The following is a 15275-nucleotide window of genomic DNA, read 5'->3' on the forward strand; positions in this document are numbered from 1 at the left end:
AGAGAGAGAGAGAGAGAGAGAGAGAGAGAGAGAGAGAGAGATCCTGGGGACATACAGTAGAGGGTAGCTGGTGCTTGTGCACACCCTCAAGCATAGGTGTGTGTCTCAGGTTCTCAAAATTGAACTTTCAGAGCTCCTAAGGGCTTGGGGCTACTGAAGAGGGCTTGGAGAGTCTGGTAGCAAGCCCTCTCTGGGTCACACCCTCCACGAAGTCCTGGACTCAGATCCAGGTACACTTAGGCTGTAGGGGTCAGGCAAAGGGCTTAGGCAAGCCTAGCCGACTCCACAGCACATCAGGCTTCGTTCGGCTTCTCTCTCAGCTGGAGCGCAGCCAGGGCACTTTTGCACAGAGGACTGACCTCAGGGAAGGCCTCAGCACCAGCTCCCTAACTATTCCCACACTTGGTGGCTCACTACTCTGGCACCTTTCCTAGTCCAGTTCCTAATGAGGGGCAGCCCTGTTCCTTACTGATTCCCAAGTCATTCGATGGTAGGTGCTGCTCTCTGTAGGGCCCCGTGCTAATTCATCAGCACACACTTCCCACCTCCCTGGGAGATCAAGGTCTGAACCTCATCTTCTCTGGAAGGTAGATTTTTTAAGGCCATCTTGTTGGGTAGGTGTTGGGGAGCTCAAATCCTTACCCAGCCAGATCTTAACTCTCCCTGGATCACCACCCAGACTGCTTCCCCTGCTCAGGTTTCCATCTGGCTGGGTGGATTGTGCTTGGGCCTTGGCCTGAAAATTCCCCAGTCCTACAAGGGCCCAGACTAAGGTGACCAGAGGCGAGAGCACTGAAGGACAGGCAGCACTGATAGTGTACAGTGCTGGCCATGCCCACTGAACGCCTCAACAGCATAGGGGTGCACAGGGAGTAGGCCTCTAAGCCTGACACACCCCAGACAGGAGGATTAGGGGAAGTGCTAAAAGTAAGGACATTGGGCTTTAGTTAACGTGGATTTCTGGACTAGAAGGGTTGGAGAGCTATAGCAAGCACCCACAATGTACACCAACGGAGTTTGTCCCCATGGGATGAGTGTAGTAGTAACCTGCCACTAAAAGGCAGAGCCCAGCGGTCCTCAGTCCCACCCCACCTCCCAGTGGGGAGCACCGAGGGCGAGGACCAGGCCCTTGGGGAACCCCCTCTCCTTGACTGGCTTGGGGAGAGTCCAGGATGTGGAATTTGGGTAGTCCAGTTAGGAACAGAAAGGAAGAGAAGCAGCTGGTTGGAAACGGGACAGGGGTAGGGTTGGGGGCTCCTAAGCAAAGTTAGAGGCGTGGAGTGGGTGGAGCTCAGGGTCGAGAATTTGTAGACGACTAGAGGAGGCCCAGGGGACTTGGGAGGCTCCGAACCAACTGGTCCAGACTCTGGGGGGCGGTCGTGATGGATCAGGCAGGGCCTGAGTAGAGAAGGCAGGGCTCGGGATCCGGGGCTGGGCCTAATAGTCCCATGGTTCACATGATGTCGTCCAGCAGGTTGGCGCTGGCTACCCAATCTAGTGCACGCGGCTCGGAAGCAGCCATGATCATGCACATGAAGGGGCGGCCAGTGCGCCGATCCGTAGGATAGATAGTTGTGGGTGTGAAGCGCCGGTTAGCCTCCACAAACTCACAGAGCTGCTCGTAGACACGTGGGAATTCGTGGCGGAGGAAGACGCCGCGCAGTCGCAGCTCCCGTTGGATGTGGATGAAGGCTACTTCACGCGCGCGCCGGCCGGCCTCACCCTCTTCGTCCAGGCCCGCAGTGCCTGGGGGTGGTGTCAGGATCAACGTCTCCATATCTGGCTCTCCGCCACGCGCAGGAGGTGGCCGCGTCGGGCTGCCAGCCGCCAGGGCCACCTTGGCGAACTTGCGCACCGTGGGCCCAGGACTGCGCGGCGCGGGCCGGGCAGCGGCTCCGGGGGGTGCAGCGCCGGGGCCCACGGCCACGGACACGCTAAGCAGGAAGCACTCCGCCGGCTCGTAGAGCCTCCCGGCGGCCGCCAGCTCTCGTGCATAGCTCCCCAGGGGCGCCGCATGTGTAGCCAGCTCACGCAGCGACAGGTAGGTGGGCGACAGCAGCAGCCCCTCGAGGCCGAAGCGGAGGAAGTTGTCAGCAGAGCCTGGGCTCGGGAAGCCCAAGAACAGCACGCCGCGGCCTCGCGACAGGAATCCGACGCGCGCTATGCGCGAGAAGGCGCGATGCACTGGGCTGCTGTCGCGGCAGAACTGCAGCACGTGGCGGCACACGCTGCCCACGCGGCCGTACACGCAGCGCGCCTTGTGCGCGTCCCAGTCCTCTCGGCGGCACAGACGGGAGCAGTAGTAGGTATAGCAGCTGTGGCAAGACTTGAAGTAGAGGCAGGCGTTGAACATGGTCTCTGTCCGCCGGCAGCGCGCATTGGAGCAGGTCATCAAGTCATCCTCGTCCGCGCTGGGCTCAGGGGAGGCGTCGGCTGCCTCCCCCGAGCCGGCGGGCTCTTCGGTGCTGCCAGCCGAGGCCGGGGGCGAGCGCGACGGCGCCAGCGCGGTGGCTCCTCCAGGGCCCGCAGGCCGTGAGTCCAGCAGGCGGCGGAGTTGACGGCCTAAACCTTCGGCGGCAGGCTCCGGGGCCTGGGCTGGCGACCTTGAGTCGATGACCAGGTCGGTGATGAGCTCGTCCAGCTGTTCGAGGCTGCGCTGGCGGCTAGAAGCAGGACCCTCAGGGACCGTGGGTGCGGGCTGCCGTGGTCGGCCTCCGGGCAATTCCCAGCCCCTGGCTGTCGGGCGCTCCACTGACCGCAGGTCGTTGTCTGTAATGGTGATCTCCGGCGTGACGTACCAGTTGCGGCCCAGGCTCTCTCCCGCACGGCCCTTCTCGGTCAGCGACGTCTCGGACAGCGACAGTGCTGCATAGCGTCTGGGTGAGGTGGACAGATTCACTACGACTGGTGGACGCCGTCCTTCAGGGGATGAACCCCGCGTCTCCCGAACCTCGCGTCCCAGGAGGTTCTCATAGCTGCGGCCGCGTCCTAGAGGGTCTTCACGACGAGGACCAGGAGCTAGGATGTTGTCCCAGGATCGGGAGTAGTGGCGTCTATCGGTGGCCAGCCGGGGTGGGCTTGTGCCGGTACCGCCGTGCCACGAGGCCAACAGTGGTCCAGGGGCGGCAGGCGGCATCACCTGAAGGGTGCGGTAAGGCCTCGGACCCCAGTCAGCCCAGGCTGGGCTGTTGCGCGGGTGCGGGTAAGTCCGAGCCAGTGCATCGCGATCATGGTACCTCCCAAAGTCCTCTGTGTAGAAGGTGCGGGCTCCGGGGTGTGCCCGGGGCTCTTCTGGGACATACCGGGGAACGAAAGGCAGACCGTAGGCTCGAGTTGTCTCCCCGTAGTAGGAGCGGGAGGGGGGCTCCTGGATCGGGAAGGTGCGTACTTCGCCAGCATAGTAGCTGCCCCCACGCCTTGGACTGGGTCTAGGGGGTTCTTCGGACAAGTAGGGCCTGGAACAGTAGCCATCAAAGGGAAAGCCGGGGCTTGCGGTAAAGCTGCCTGCATATCCCTCGGGCTCCTCGGTGTAGAAAAATTGGGTGGGACCTGGAGGCGTTGTGAAGGGTTGACTGCGGTGCTCCAAGTAGTCCCGGGGCCCAGGCAGCGGCCCATCGCAGTACAGTGCTCTGGGGTCAGTACAGTACAAGTCACTGGGAGTGGGAGTGCGTGACAGGGCCACGTGTCGAGGACCCGGAACTGTGAGGCCATGGAACTGTGGGGCTGTGCGAGCCCAGGACGTCGTCTCTCTAGGTGCGCAGGATCGCGAACTTCGAACGGCATGTTGCAGCACTGCCTCGTCCGGCTTGATGTCCAAACGGCAGCGGACATGGGGGACAGGCCCAGCGGGTGGTTCTGGTGGTGCGCAGCGGCCTGGAGTGGCGCATAGAGGCGCGATGCGTCCGGGGCCTCCCCGCTGTGGCTGGAGCTTGATGGGGTGCAGCTCATTAGCGAGAGCTCGTAGCGCAGGATACGAGGGCTCCCGGCGCGGCGACCCCTCCAACCGCACCGCACGCTGGGCTTCCCGGCCTCTGCGTTGCAGTACGGGCGGTGAAGCCGGAGCAGTCGCCAGGCCTTGGGGCGCACGGGGCGCGCTCTTGGAACGGGTGCGGCGCCGAGGCTCGCTGTCTCTGGGCCGAGCGCGAGGTGGCGCAGGTTCAGGAGGTGGCGGCTCTGGGTGTGTCTCCATGGTGGGCTCGTCCAAGGCCTCTAAGAAGTCAAAACTACGGCAGTGGCGCTTGTTGAAAGGCGTGGGCACAGCAGGCCGGGTCGCGGATCGCTCACATGGCTGGCGTTTGGACGTGAGCCCTGGGTCCACCACCTTGATGTCCTGGTACACGGTCGACACCAGCAAGTCCGGCGGGTCCGTGCGGGTCATCTTAAAAGACGTCCCCAGGCTGGCAGCTCCAGTCACTCGGCCTTTTGGGGATTTCGTCCTGGGAGGAGATACCGGTCAGGGCAGCCTCCTCTGCACCCCAAACCCTTTACCCCAACCCACCCCACGTGCTGGTCCGGCTTACCTGGGGCATAGGGGATGGAGCAGCCTTGGCTGCAGGTCTTGGTCAAGGCTTCTGGTGCTGACTCCATGCCTATATCAGAAGTACATGCAGGAGAAACCTCACAGTCCATGTCGGGTAGACGGGCCAGGAGAATTTAGTCTACTGTGGACCTTTTTTGTCCCCGCAGAGGGAACTCCTGAGTTGAACCTGCCAGGCATTTCTCTCTCTGTGCTAGGGTCCGTTGGGCAGGCTTGGGTAGATCAAAGCGGAACGTGATCTCAGCACTACTGCCCTCTGGTGCCTAAAGTTGGAACGATGCGCTTTTAGATTTCCTTACAAGTGAGACTATTGGGCTCCCTCCCACCAGCTGGGCAGAGTCACCCCTCTGATAATGCAGAGTCCCAGGTTCCGGCCTACTGACTAGGCTGGGCAGAGAACTCCTCTCCTAGCACTCAAGTCCTTTTTAACTAAGCTTAAGTCCCCTCAATTCGATGAGGCCCTACGCAGAGGAATGATCCCAGAGAGTTTTTTTGTGGTCTCAAATCCCTCTTCCTTTTGCATAAATCTCGGACCCCAGTTCCATGAATGAAACCCACCAAGCTTGTTGGAACAGAGAAGGGTACAAAGCAAGACTCTCCTGCTTTGCAGAATTGCACATGGACCCCACCCTCACCCCCAGTGTGTGCTAAAGCCAGGTTTAGGCTACAGAACCTCATGGTGTCCTTCCTTCCCCTAAGCTTCAAACTACCACTAGTGTACCAAGCCAGGAGGCTGCCAGCTAAGAGGAGGCAGAGGAGAGGGCAGGAAAGCCCCTCCCCAGGACAGAGTCCTTCCCACCCTGGCTTTGGAAAGCTCCATGGCAACGTGTGGTTGTTCATCTCTGGAGTTATGGGCTGAAAAGGATCTAGGCTAATGTTCTGATGTGGGCCACCAGTGTCTGTGGTCTCCAGGGCCTGGAGCTGGCTGGAGAAAGAGGGTTTCAGGTAAACACACACACACACACACACACACACACACACACACACACACACACCACCTACATCTGCTCCAGAGGAAGCTGAGAGTGTGTTGGGGCCTGGCAGGACTTGTAAGTGGATGGGCCTTTCAGGGTCAATCTCTAGTCCAGGTGTACAAGGGGCTGTTAGAGGGGCTGCTCTTTGGAGTCAGGGCTACTAAGTACTAGGGCTTGTTCCAAACCCAGATTCATGCCGACCCTATTAAGACCCCTTTCATTCTAAACTCAATGCCAGGTCAGAGTTTGGGCAAGATGACAGGGTCCGAGGCTCCGCCCCAGGAAGGTGACAGTCAGCTTTGCTGGCTGCTGCTGTCAGGAGTGGGGCACTGTGACATACGCTCCCTTTGGGATGGGGGTGGGGCTTGCTCTTGTATCCTAGGTATTTTGAAGACCCTTCCCAAATAGCAGCCCTGCTTTGGCCCGTCCCGGAGCAGCCATTAGCAAGAACCTAGTCTGCGTTGCTTGGGGGCGGGGACTCCTCATCCTTCCGTGCAGCCCCCCTCCCGTGCCAACAGCTCCACATGCTGGGCAGTTTGGCTTGGCCTCTTACCTGGTGATTATTCCACGAGCCGAGCCCGAGTAGGCTGCATAACCCAAGTCGGTTCCAGTGTGTACCTGGCCCCGCTATATATGTATATATATACACACATACATATACCCGGTACCAGCAGAAGCTTGGAGGCAGCAGCTGTGATCCTGGCCTGGTAGCTCGGTGCTGCCCCTAGTGGCGACCAATAGAATGGCACTTAAAGGGGCCGCGTTTACAATGCGGGAGGTGTAGTGTGACTACAGATGCCCTAGCTCTCTCATTTGGGCTGTGTAGAGTGAAGGGTAACGTATAGCATCCCCAAAGCAAAAATCTTTCGGTCTGAACGGGAAGTCCCTTGCACCGAGAAGCCTGCCAGAAGGATTCCAGGCAGGGCTCTGTAAGGAGCCAGAAGCTTTGGCTTGTCTGCAGAGAAACTGGATTTGGGGACGTTTCCAGAATACATGTCTGTGTTGGACCCAGGTGGGAGCAGATGAGCATTTCCCTGCCCCATTGGCCTCTCCTCAGGAACTGTCCTCTTTGGCTGTGAAGACGCCAAAATCTCCGCAGGTGCCCGGGAGCCAGATGGCTTTTTCAGCCTGAGTGTATCTGCAACTTCCAGTGTCCAAGATAGCCTGGGTGGCCACCAGCTGCTTCTGTTGGGGAAGGTCTTCATGAGGAGGTGCACCCATAACCCACATCCTCATTCTGGCCCTGTGTGCCCCTTGCCAGAGGCACTGGGCCTTTCAGCGTCCTAGCTTGGTAGATGGTGGGCCACAGATGTCAGACCTGTCTAGTTAGGCACCAGACCTGGCAAAATTCCCGTGCTACTGCTTATTGGGCAGTCATGGGGGTAATTTACCTGCAGACCCTTTCTATCAGGAATGCAAAGCCTGAGAGCTAAGGGGCCAGATAATGTTTGTCCCATAGTGCCTGCTCGGTTATCAATTGTCCTGTGAGCACAGCTCCCTAGCAGAAGAGCAAGGGAAGCCCCTCTTATGTCACCCCCACAAGTCCTAGAAAAGTACTCAGTCTTGGCCCACAGTAGGCACAGCAGTATGCTCCACCTCCAACGTCACTAGCAGTGATAATGTCTGCCTGCCTCTGAAGGGTTCTCATGGCAACGTGTCCACAGTGGGTGAGGGTGGAGAGCTGTGAGCGGGGGCGAAATTCTCAATTGCAGGCACCCCCAGACTCCCAGAAGGCAGGGAGGCAGAGCAGAGAGGGACACAACTACGTTCCTAGGGCCTGAGACTCCCAGGTATCCATTCTCCCTGCAGTAGCCTTGCATCAACCCAGAACCATAGCCACCTTGGTCCTCTGGATGACATATGGTTAGGTAATAAGTCCTCAAGACCACCTTTTGGGCCAACATTGTAAAACGTTCCTCTGCTCTTGGAACAGGTACTTCTTAGAAATGGTTCTTTGGCTTAAGGCACCTGGCCCACTGTTTGGTCTCATCTCACCATTTAGGAAACCAGAAATGAGTCACACACCACAGTAAAATCAGAGAGCTTTATGGTATGGGCGGAGTGTCTAAGAAGGTGCCCTCTGGGCTCACCTGCGCAGGCGCTCAACAGGCAGAGGCGCAGCTGGCACACAGTGGCAGCCTGTTAGTGTATCTCCCACAGGAGAAGTGGTACATTGTGTTTTCTTGCCAGTCTTACCCAGTGCAGGGCCTGGGCCACTTTGCAGTAGCAGATGCTGCCATGCCCTCTTGAGTAACACATATCTGTGCTCAGGGCAGGACCCTGTTCTACTGATCCATGGGGAAGAAGGTCCACAACCCAAGCCATGCTGTGGCTCTGGGAGAGCTCCGGAAGGCAAGCAGGAGTGGGGCTGGGTGGTGGACATTAGAGAAGCCAAGCAGCCCCACGCCCTGCCTCTGTAAACAGACCCTGGTGGGTCCCTTCTCGGCCCCAGGCACATCCCTGAGAAACACTGGGGACTGGTTGCAGCTCTTTCTGGGAGGGCCAGGTAGTCCACCAAGCCAGCTGCAACTTATTTTGTCCCCTCCCTCCCTGCAGAGCAGGCTTCTGCTGGGTTGAGGCCCAGCACCTGCAGCGCCTGACCCAAGGGCCTGACCACCACCAAGGTCTCCAGCACAAAAAACAATGTAGAGTGGGCCAGACCACGTGGGGGCAGACATAATGGCTGGGGGACATAGGTGGCAGGGTGGTCCTGGGAATGTGGGTGCATAGACAGCAGCCTCCCCAGCCACTGGCAGCCCACCTCTTCCCAGACAATCAATTGCCCTTGGCATGTTTAGAGCTCCTCATAGTCCCCACCTCCAGGGTGGCGGCTACCAGGGGCCCCACCCCCCAGGAAAGCTTCCAGCTCATCTGCAGCCTTCTGCTCTTTGCTTCGAGGGGGCTTCCTCTTCTTCTTCCGATCCTCCTTGCCCTCCTCCTTGCTCTTCTTATGTTTACTTTTCTTTTTTGAAGCCTTTTCTTCCTCCTGAGGGTCATGAAGAGCAGAACAGCAGAACTAGAGTCAATGGACAACCCACAAGGCTAAATCCCACCTTCTAGGGGCCTGGATGCCTTGGGCTAGCTGGGAAGTTAGTGGTAGGGCTAGCTGGGAAGTTAGTGGTAACAGGGTATGTACCTCTTTGCTTTTCTTCTTCTTTTTCTTCTTCTCCTTAGAGGGAAGTTTGCTGTCTTTATCTGTACACAAAAAAGACAGCTTAGCTCCTACCTGCTACCACTCTGTAGAGTCAGGTGGCACTGCTGCAGAGACCACCATTCCCAACAGGTGTGGTCCCACAGGCAATCTATGTATCTTTGTGCTGGTGAGTCTTGACCAAGCCTGCAAGTAATTTCTCCCCCTCCCCATGGGGCTGAGAACCTGACTGGGGCTGAAATGGCCTAAGTCCCTGGCCTACAGCTCCAAGGACTTCTCCAAGCAGCCTGGGCTTAAGATTCCCAGGTAGTCTCCCTGCAGTAATCTTTTGTCGGCCTGTTTTTTCCCCTACTTCCCAAAAGACTAACAGAGTTCTGTCCCAAAGGCTTGGGACATGAAAGCATGGAATGGTGGTAGAACATTTGGCAGAGGCTTGGACCCACAGGGAACCATAGATGGAGTGACAGTGTTAGATGACTATTCTGGATCACATTTGGGTGCACATTTGCCAGCTGGTGTGACAGTTTCACCAACCTCACAGCTAATTACTATGGCGAAAAGAGAAGCCATAGGCAGTCTGAATTCTAACACAGGAGTACCACAGACAGGGACCTCCAGGTTACAGGAGGTTCCAAGGAGAGGGATAACCCAGACCCTTCTACCTTCGTCACTGCTTTCCTTGGGTCCCATTTCCTCCAGGCCTAGCCCAAAGAGATCGGAGTCATTCTTCAGTCTGAAAGCAGGGGCTGGGAGCTTGGAGGGTGGGGGTGGCTGAGCAGGGCCAGTGTCCTCATCAGTCACATCAGAGAGGTCTTCTCTTACTGGGAACCTGCCCTGGAAAGAGAGCAGCTGGTAGGCTTATTGTCCCCTGACTACTATGTGGGATCTGGGAAGCAAGGTTGGCAAGTCTACTTAGGACTCCAGGAGCTGGGGTTGGATGGGAGGGGTTAACCTGACCCAGATTCAGAAAGATCAGCAGGGCCTTCATGCAGACAATGGCGCTCCCATGGACTCTCATTCACTTTCTCCAGCAGGCTTCAGGCACACAGTAAATAAAGGATTGTGCTCTGGGGCTCTGGGGCTCTGGGGCACTGGGGCCAGGAACACTCTCCTGCCTCTCCTCAGACCCTGCTCTGGGAAACAGACCTTCTTGATTGTCCTCTATCTCTGGAAGGATGAAGCCTGAGCTGCCCAGTCAGCAGCCTGTCCTTACCATTCTCTTCTGTGTGTCTGACTCATCACTTTCAAAGTCAGGGTCATCCATGACGAAGGACAGCATCTGGGCAGCAATGGGCCCCTCAGGATCACTCTCTGATGACACCTGTTTGTCCTTCCCTTCCTGGGGTCTTTGAGATCCATCAGTGGATGGCTTGGTACTGCAGAGTTCGGGCCCCAAGTCAGTGGTGAGACCATCTGACCATGGTGGTATACCTCTTGTGGGAGCTCCCTTCTTTTGTGGATGTGAGACCTTGGTGGAGGACCTTCACATAAGAAGAAATGTCAGGAGCTCTGAGGCCACCCTGGGTTGCCACCTCAGCTGGCCATACTCTGGGAATCCCAGCCCATACCATTTAGTCTCAGGCTCTGAGCATTGTTGAGGGTGGCCTGCCAGTCCTTCGGCTTCCTCCTCACTGGAGAGACTGATGTCCTTACTGGGAATGGGGTCTGAGGGCAGCAGGGATTTGCCGTGTGGCTGGTCTTCAATGTCCACATCATCCTGGAAAGCTGCCACCATTGGGTTACCTCCTAGGGCCTCCCCATCGTCACTGCAAAGAGTGGGGGAGGCAGTCAGAAGTTCTGAGGGAGCTGTGTGTTGCTGACTACCCTCCCCACTGCCTGTACAGCTGCCCTGTCTGTAGAACCATATTTCAGTGGCAAGACCTGGGCTGTTATAGTACTCTGCTGAGAAGAGATGGACTAAAGAGTGAGGGAAGTACTGCCTAGTTGCTGGCCAACGAGGGAATCAGTGGGAGGAGTCCAGAGAGAAGCCTCTAATTTATTTGTTTCTGGAAGGGAAGCCCTTGGTCCCATACAACATGGTGATGCCGGAGATTGTCGAATGACAGAGGGAGTAATCTCAAGCTTAACTATAGACAGATGACAAGTGTTGTTAGAAGACAGAGAGGGGATTGTGAGAAGGGCTAGCTGCAGGAAGTCAGACCTGGCCAGGGCCTGCTTCTCTGGGTCTATATGGAGACCCAGGTGGCCTTCGCTATACCTTGCACATAGACTCAAGACACATACACATGGACCCTCAAGAGTGCCTATGTCCCTGGTAGGCCATCTGCCAAGGCTCCTGCTATCCTAGGAAGATTCAGTTTACTATTCTCTAGTTTGCTGTGGCCATAAACTTTGCCTCACTCCCAGGTGAGGTGTTGGTCTATATTCCTCAGAGTGGCTGGCAGTGATCAGAGTGGGCTCTGACATGACCTAAGCCCTTCCCTCCGTTTTTCCAGCCATAGCTCAGCGTCTGTCCTCAGAGCTCTGCCAACCTAGCCAGCATCAGAGAGGCTGTGTCCACAACCCATAGTGGTGTCCTGAAGATCCAAGTATGAATGGGATGGGGAAGCTGTTGGTTGGTCCTTGAGGTGGGCCTGTGCTCAGCTCTATCAATCTCACCCTTACCTGTCACTAGTGTGCTGCGGGCCTTTGGCTCCAACTTTGTCTTTAGGCACAGTTGTGTCTTCCAGGAAGCTTCGGTCAAGGCCATCTTCAGGGACAAAGTCCTCGACACTCTGACCTCTTGCTGGAGCCTCTGGAGCTGGAGCTGGCTCTACAGAGAAATGCTGTTTCTTCCTTATGTGGTCCTTGCCCCATGCTAGGCAAGCCCCCAAACTGTGCCTGTACCATTGGGACTTGACAAGGCACACACGCAGGCTCAAGGTACAGGCTATTTTAGAACTAGGCTAAGGAGTGGCTGGTCCATGTGGCTTTTCAGGGGCACAGGGACATTCCACTGAGGAATATGAGGGTCAAGATGCCAGAAGGTGGCCCCAAACTCACAAGACAGAGCTGCTCCCAGTCTTACCTGGAGGTGAAGGGGTCACTTCTGCAGCTGGTGAGGTCCCAAACAGCCGAGAGATGATACTGCGACGCTGGGCTGGAGCTGGGGCTGGAGCTGGGGCTGAAGGGTGTACAGAGGAGGACACGGCCTCCAAAGGGGGTACAGGAGATGGTGCTGAGGGACAGGTGGCAGAGACACCGAGAGACAGCTGAGGGGCAGGCTGGGGTGTGCTGGGGCTGGAACTCCCTGTGGATACAGCACTTGGAGGCACAACTGGCGACTGGGAGCCTGAGGATGGGCTCTGCCCATTGGCTGCCAAAGGGGACGCGTGGCCTCGACTTCGAGCCTCCATCATTTCAAGGAAGCTAGGAGGGGCAAAGGGGCACGGAGTGAGGAACTGGTTTCTCCTCAGTCCTCTTTTTCCGTGGCCTCCAGGCGTCAGTGAGCCTTTTACATTTATACTGTTACGCAGAGGACAGGGCCTGTGTGCCAGTCAGCTGTTCTAGTCACTGGTACTCAGACTAATCCCTGGCCTATCCTGTTTCTTTTGCACTGCAGCTCCCAAGCCCATGCTCTCCCTCTACACTGGCACTTCCTCAGCCTGAAGAATTGAGTTGCACAGCAGAGGTGCAGGACCACCCACTCCTGTGGGATCTGGGTAGGCCAGTAGCTGTAAGCCAAACAATGATGAAGTAGTGTGGCTGCTTATGCTCAGTGAGGAAGTTAGCAATCGCACATGAGGAGTTGCTCTCATCACAGGCATGTGCTGACTGACCCACACGTAGGAACCATATCACATGTTTAAGTACTTCATAGGCTCCAAAGTACTTGGGGGTGTAGAGTGTCAGAGCCAACACTTCCTACAAGAACTGAGGGAGAATGTAGGGAAACTGAGGCTGCTCCCCAGGTCAGCACAGCTCAACTCAAAGTATTAATCCACTTGTCCTAGAAAAATGTTGATCTGACTAAATAATTAGGGCTTTGGGCAATAGCATGGACACATGACCTAGAACCTGAGAGGAGCTGCTGAGCCACGTTTGCTCCCCATACTGCTCTACACTGAGTACTTCTAAGGTCTTGGCTGAAGGACACTCAAGCTGACTGTATATGGTGCTTTCTCCACTGCCTCACAGGCACAGACCAAAGGTAGACACCAGGGCCCACTGGCAACAGGGTGTAGGACCCACCCTCCCCGCTCAGCTGTAAATGCTGGCTCACGTACATGCTGTAGTTCTGGTCCTCGGTTTCCTGCTGCACTGATAGCTCCTCTAGTGTGGCATCGATGTCTAGCTGGTTTGTCTCCAGCTGCCTCAGCAGTGTCTCCCTCTGTAGAGGAAGTGGACAAAACTGAGTATGCCTCCTCCCCACTTTACAAGTCTGTTCTTCTGGGAGACATGAGGTCTGGCTGCCTGCAAGGTCATCTTGTACGGCTTAGGGGATATAGGTCATGGGGAACCACACCAGAAAGTGCCACCTTCTGTTCCACATCTTTGGTCACCAGCATGTTTTGTTGGCTACAACAGCCTATCAGGCCATAAAGCCATGGAAACAGGTGCTTAAGGTGTTTGGGGAGCTCTAGAGGAAACTTTAGATAAACCATGCACTTATAGTTTGATGATCAAAGCTGATCAAATCAAGTCTCTGAGTCCAGCTGCCATGGTTGTCAGTCAACATGGCTTCTTGCATTTAAATTTAATCTTAAAATACAGCAGCTTTTCAGGCTGTGTAAGGAGCACAGAACAGGACTGCATTCCTAACTGGAAGAGGCCCTGGTGGACAGGCACTGCCTTCCAGAGAAACTTATGACCTTGGCCCAAGGCTTGCCCCTGGCTCACAATGGGGTCCTTTTAGCACAGAGCAAACAAACCAAATAGAAAGAGTGGGAGTTAACTACAGACCAAGAGACCTGGGGTTTGTACTCTGAAAAATGAAAAGAAATACACAAGAATGATGCAATCAACACTCAGGATCAACAAGCAGGCATACCACAGACTGAGAGGCTCTACTTTAAAACTGAACATATGCTATACCAAGAACAGCCTAGACAACCACATCACATACATTGTATAAAGTCTATTTAGACCTTACCCTGAATACTGACCAATAACGTGATTTAAATAATTGTGGAGATATGGTGTTTTGTTTCTCTGTGTAGCCCTGGCTGTCTTGGAACTCATTTTGTAGACAAGGCTGGGCTCCAGCTCAGATATCCACTTACTTCTGCCTCCTGAGCAGTGGGATCAAAGGAGTGCATCACCACACCTAACATATAGTTGTTTTATTTTTTTAAAATAAGACTTGTTATGTTTTTTTTTTGTTTGTTTTTTGTTTTTTGGAGACAGGGTTTCTCTGTATAGCTCTGGCTGTCCTGGAACTCACTCTGTAGACCAGGCTGGCCTTGAACTCAGAAATCCGCCTGCCTCTGCCTCTCAAGTGCTGGGATTAAAGGCGTGTGCCACCACCAGCTTGTTATGTTTCTTGTATCTGGGTCTGGCCTTGAACTTGTTATATGGCTAAGGATGATGTTAAATTTCTTTTCCTCCTCGCCTCCACTTCCCTAGTGCTACAATTACAGACATGTGCCACACATGGTTTATACAGTACTAAGGACTGAATCCGGGCTATCACGCATGGTAGGCAAGTAATCTAACAGAGTTACATTCTGAAATCCAAAAAATAATGTTTGTTTCTTTTAAATTATTATTTAATGCATATAAATGTTTTGCCTTTGCATGCTATGTTTTTGTTCCACGTACATGTCTGGTGCTCAGAGCCAGAAGGGCACTTCAGATCCCTTGACAATGGACAATAGTGAGCCAACATGTGGATGCTGTGTAATGAACTGCCATTCTCTAGAAGAGCAGCCAGCCCCTCCAAAATGGAATGTTTCAATCCATGGGTACTTCCAGGTACCCACTGCCCTGCCAGCAGACAGTGGCCATCAAATTCCCTACAAGTAACCATGGAGGAAAGCTATATTGGTTTGGATCTCAGCTCAGGCTTTTAGCACCAATGACTATTCTGGCATCCCTTTGTGTCCTTTGATCTCTCTTGGTCTAAGTCAGTGGTAAAGTTTTCAAAGATTGGAGCAGTATGAGGAGTTTGGTTAACAGTTTCCTCCTAGACTGAAACATTCATGCTGCAGAGCTCTTTAAACAAGAAGGCCAACAACTGAAAATAGCTTCAGGAAGTCCCTGAAACTGACCAGATTCACCAGGCCTTCCTGGCCCAATAAACAATAAAAGCTGATTCTCAGAGAAGAAAGGTTGCAAAGAAGATCCAGACCAGACCAGCTGCATGGGAAGGCTGTGCAGTAAGCTCCAGGTTCCCCAACGGTCATTGGAGTGCTTCCACATTGATAAACAGCAACGTGGAAGTAAGCTAAATAAACCCTTTCCTCCCCAACTTGCTTCTTGGTCATGATGTTTGTGCAGGAATAGAAACCCTGACTAAGACAAATTGGTACCAGCATAGTGGGGTATTCCTGTGACAACCTGACCATGTTTTGGGGAAGTCTGTGGAAAGACTTTGCAACTTTGAGCTTGAAGAACCACTGGTTGTTAAGAACTCTGTGGGATGTTCTGTAGGAGCTTGGAAGATCATGTTGAG

The 15275-nt window shown here is 54.9% G+C and overlaps 2 protein-coding genes across 5 annotated transcripts in view; both read right to left on the reverse strand.

Annotated features, from left to right (window-relative positions):
• Positions 1 to 1184: 1184 nt before the first annotated feature.
• Ajm1 (apical junction component 1 homolog) lies at positions 1185 to 7444 on the reverse strand. 2 transcript variants are annotated; one of them, XM_031369360.1, is made up of 3 exons: positions 6065 to 7444; positions 4521 to 4800; positions 1185 to 4436 (listed from the first exon to the last, which is right to left on the reverse strand). In XM_031369360.1, the coding sequence occupies exon 3, from the start codon at positions 4376 to 4378 to the stop codon at positions 1454 to 1456; it is 2925 nt and encodes a 974-aa protein (XP_031225220.1). In that variant the 5' UTR covers positions 4379 to 4436; positions 4521 to 4800; positions 6065 to 7444; the 3' UTR covers positions 1185 to 1453. The 2 variants fall into 2 exon arrangements, with proteins under 2 accessions (XP_031225220.1, XP_031225221.1); XM_031369361.1 differs by having other exon boundaries at positions 1185 to 4589.
• A 97-nt stretch (positions 7445 to 7541) lies between these two features.
• Positions 7542 to 15275, reverse strand: part of Rabl6 (RAB, member RAS oncogene family like 6) — a 27286-nt gene continuing 19552 nt past the window's right edge. For all 3 annotated transcript variants that reach the window (XM_031369364.1, XM_031369363.1, XM_031369362.1), the window contains 8 exons: positions 12889 to 12992; positions 11691 to 12031; positions 11288 to 11435; positions 10231 to 10428; positions 9876 to 10143; positions 9325 to 9496; positions 8648 to 8706; positions 7542 to 8497 (listed from right to left, as the gene is read on the reverse strand). In XM_031369364.1, coding sequence (XP_031225224.1) covers positions 8306 to 8497; positions 8648 to 8706; positions 9325 to 9496; positions 9876 to 10143; positions 10231 to 10428; positions 11288 to 11435; positions 11691 to 12031; positions 12889 to 12992 — 1482 coding nt within the window. In that variant the 3' untranslated portion in view covers positions 7542 to 8305. The remainder of the gene's footprint in view (positions 8498 to 8647; positions 8707 to 9324; positions 9497 to 9875; positions 10144 to 10230; positions 10429 to 11287; positions 11436 to 11690; positions 12032 to 12888; positions 12993 to 15275) is intronic.

Source organism: Mastomys coucha, unplaced genomic scaffold (genome assembly GCF_008632895.1).
Source record: "Mastomys coucha isolate ucsf_1 unplaced genomic scaffold, UCSF_Mcou_1 pScaffold15, whole genome shotgun sequence".
NCBI lineage: Eukaryota > Metazoa > Chordata > Mammalia > Rodentia > Muridae > Mastomys > Mastomys coucha.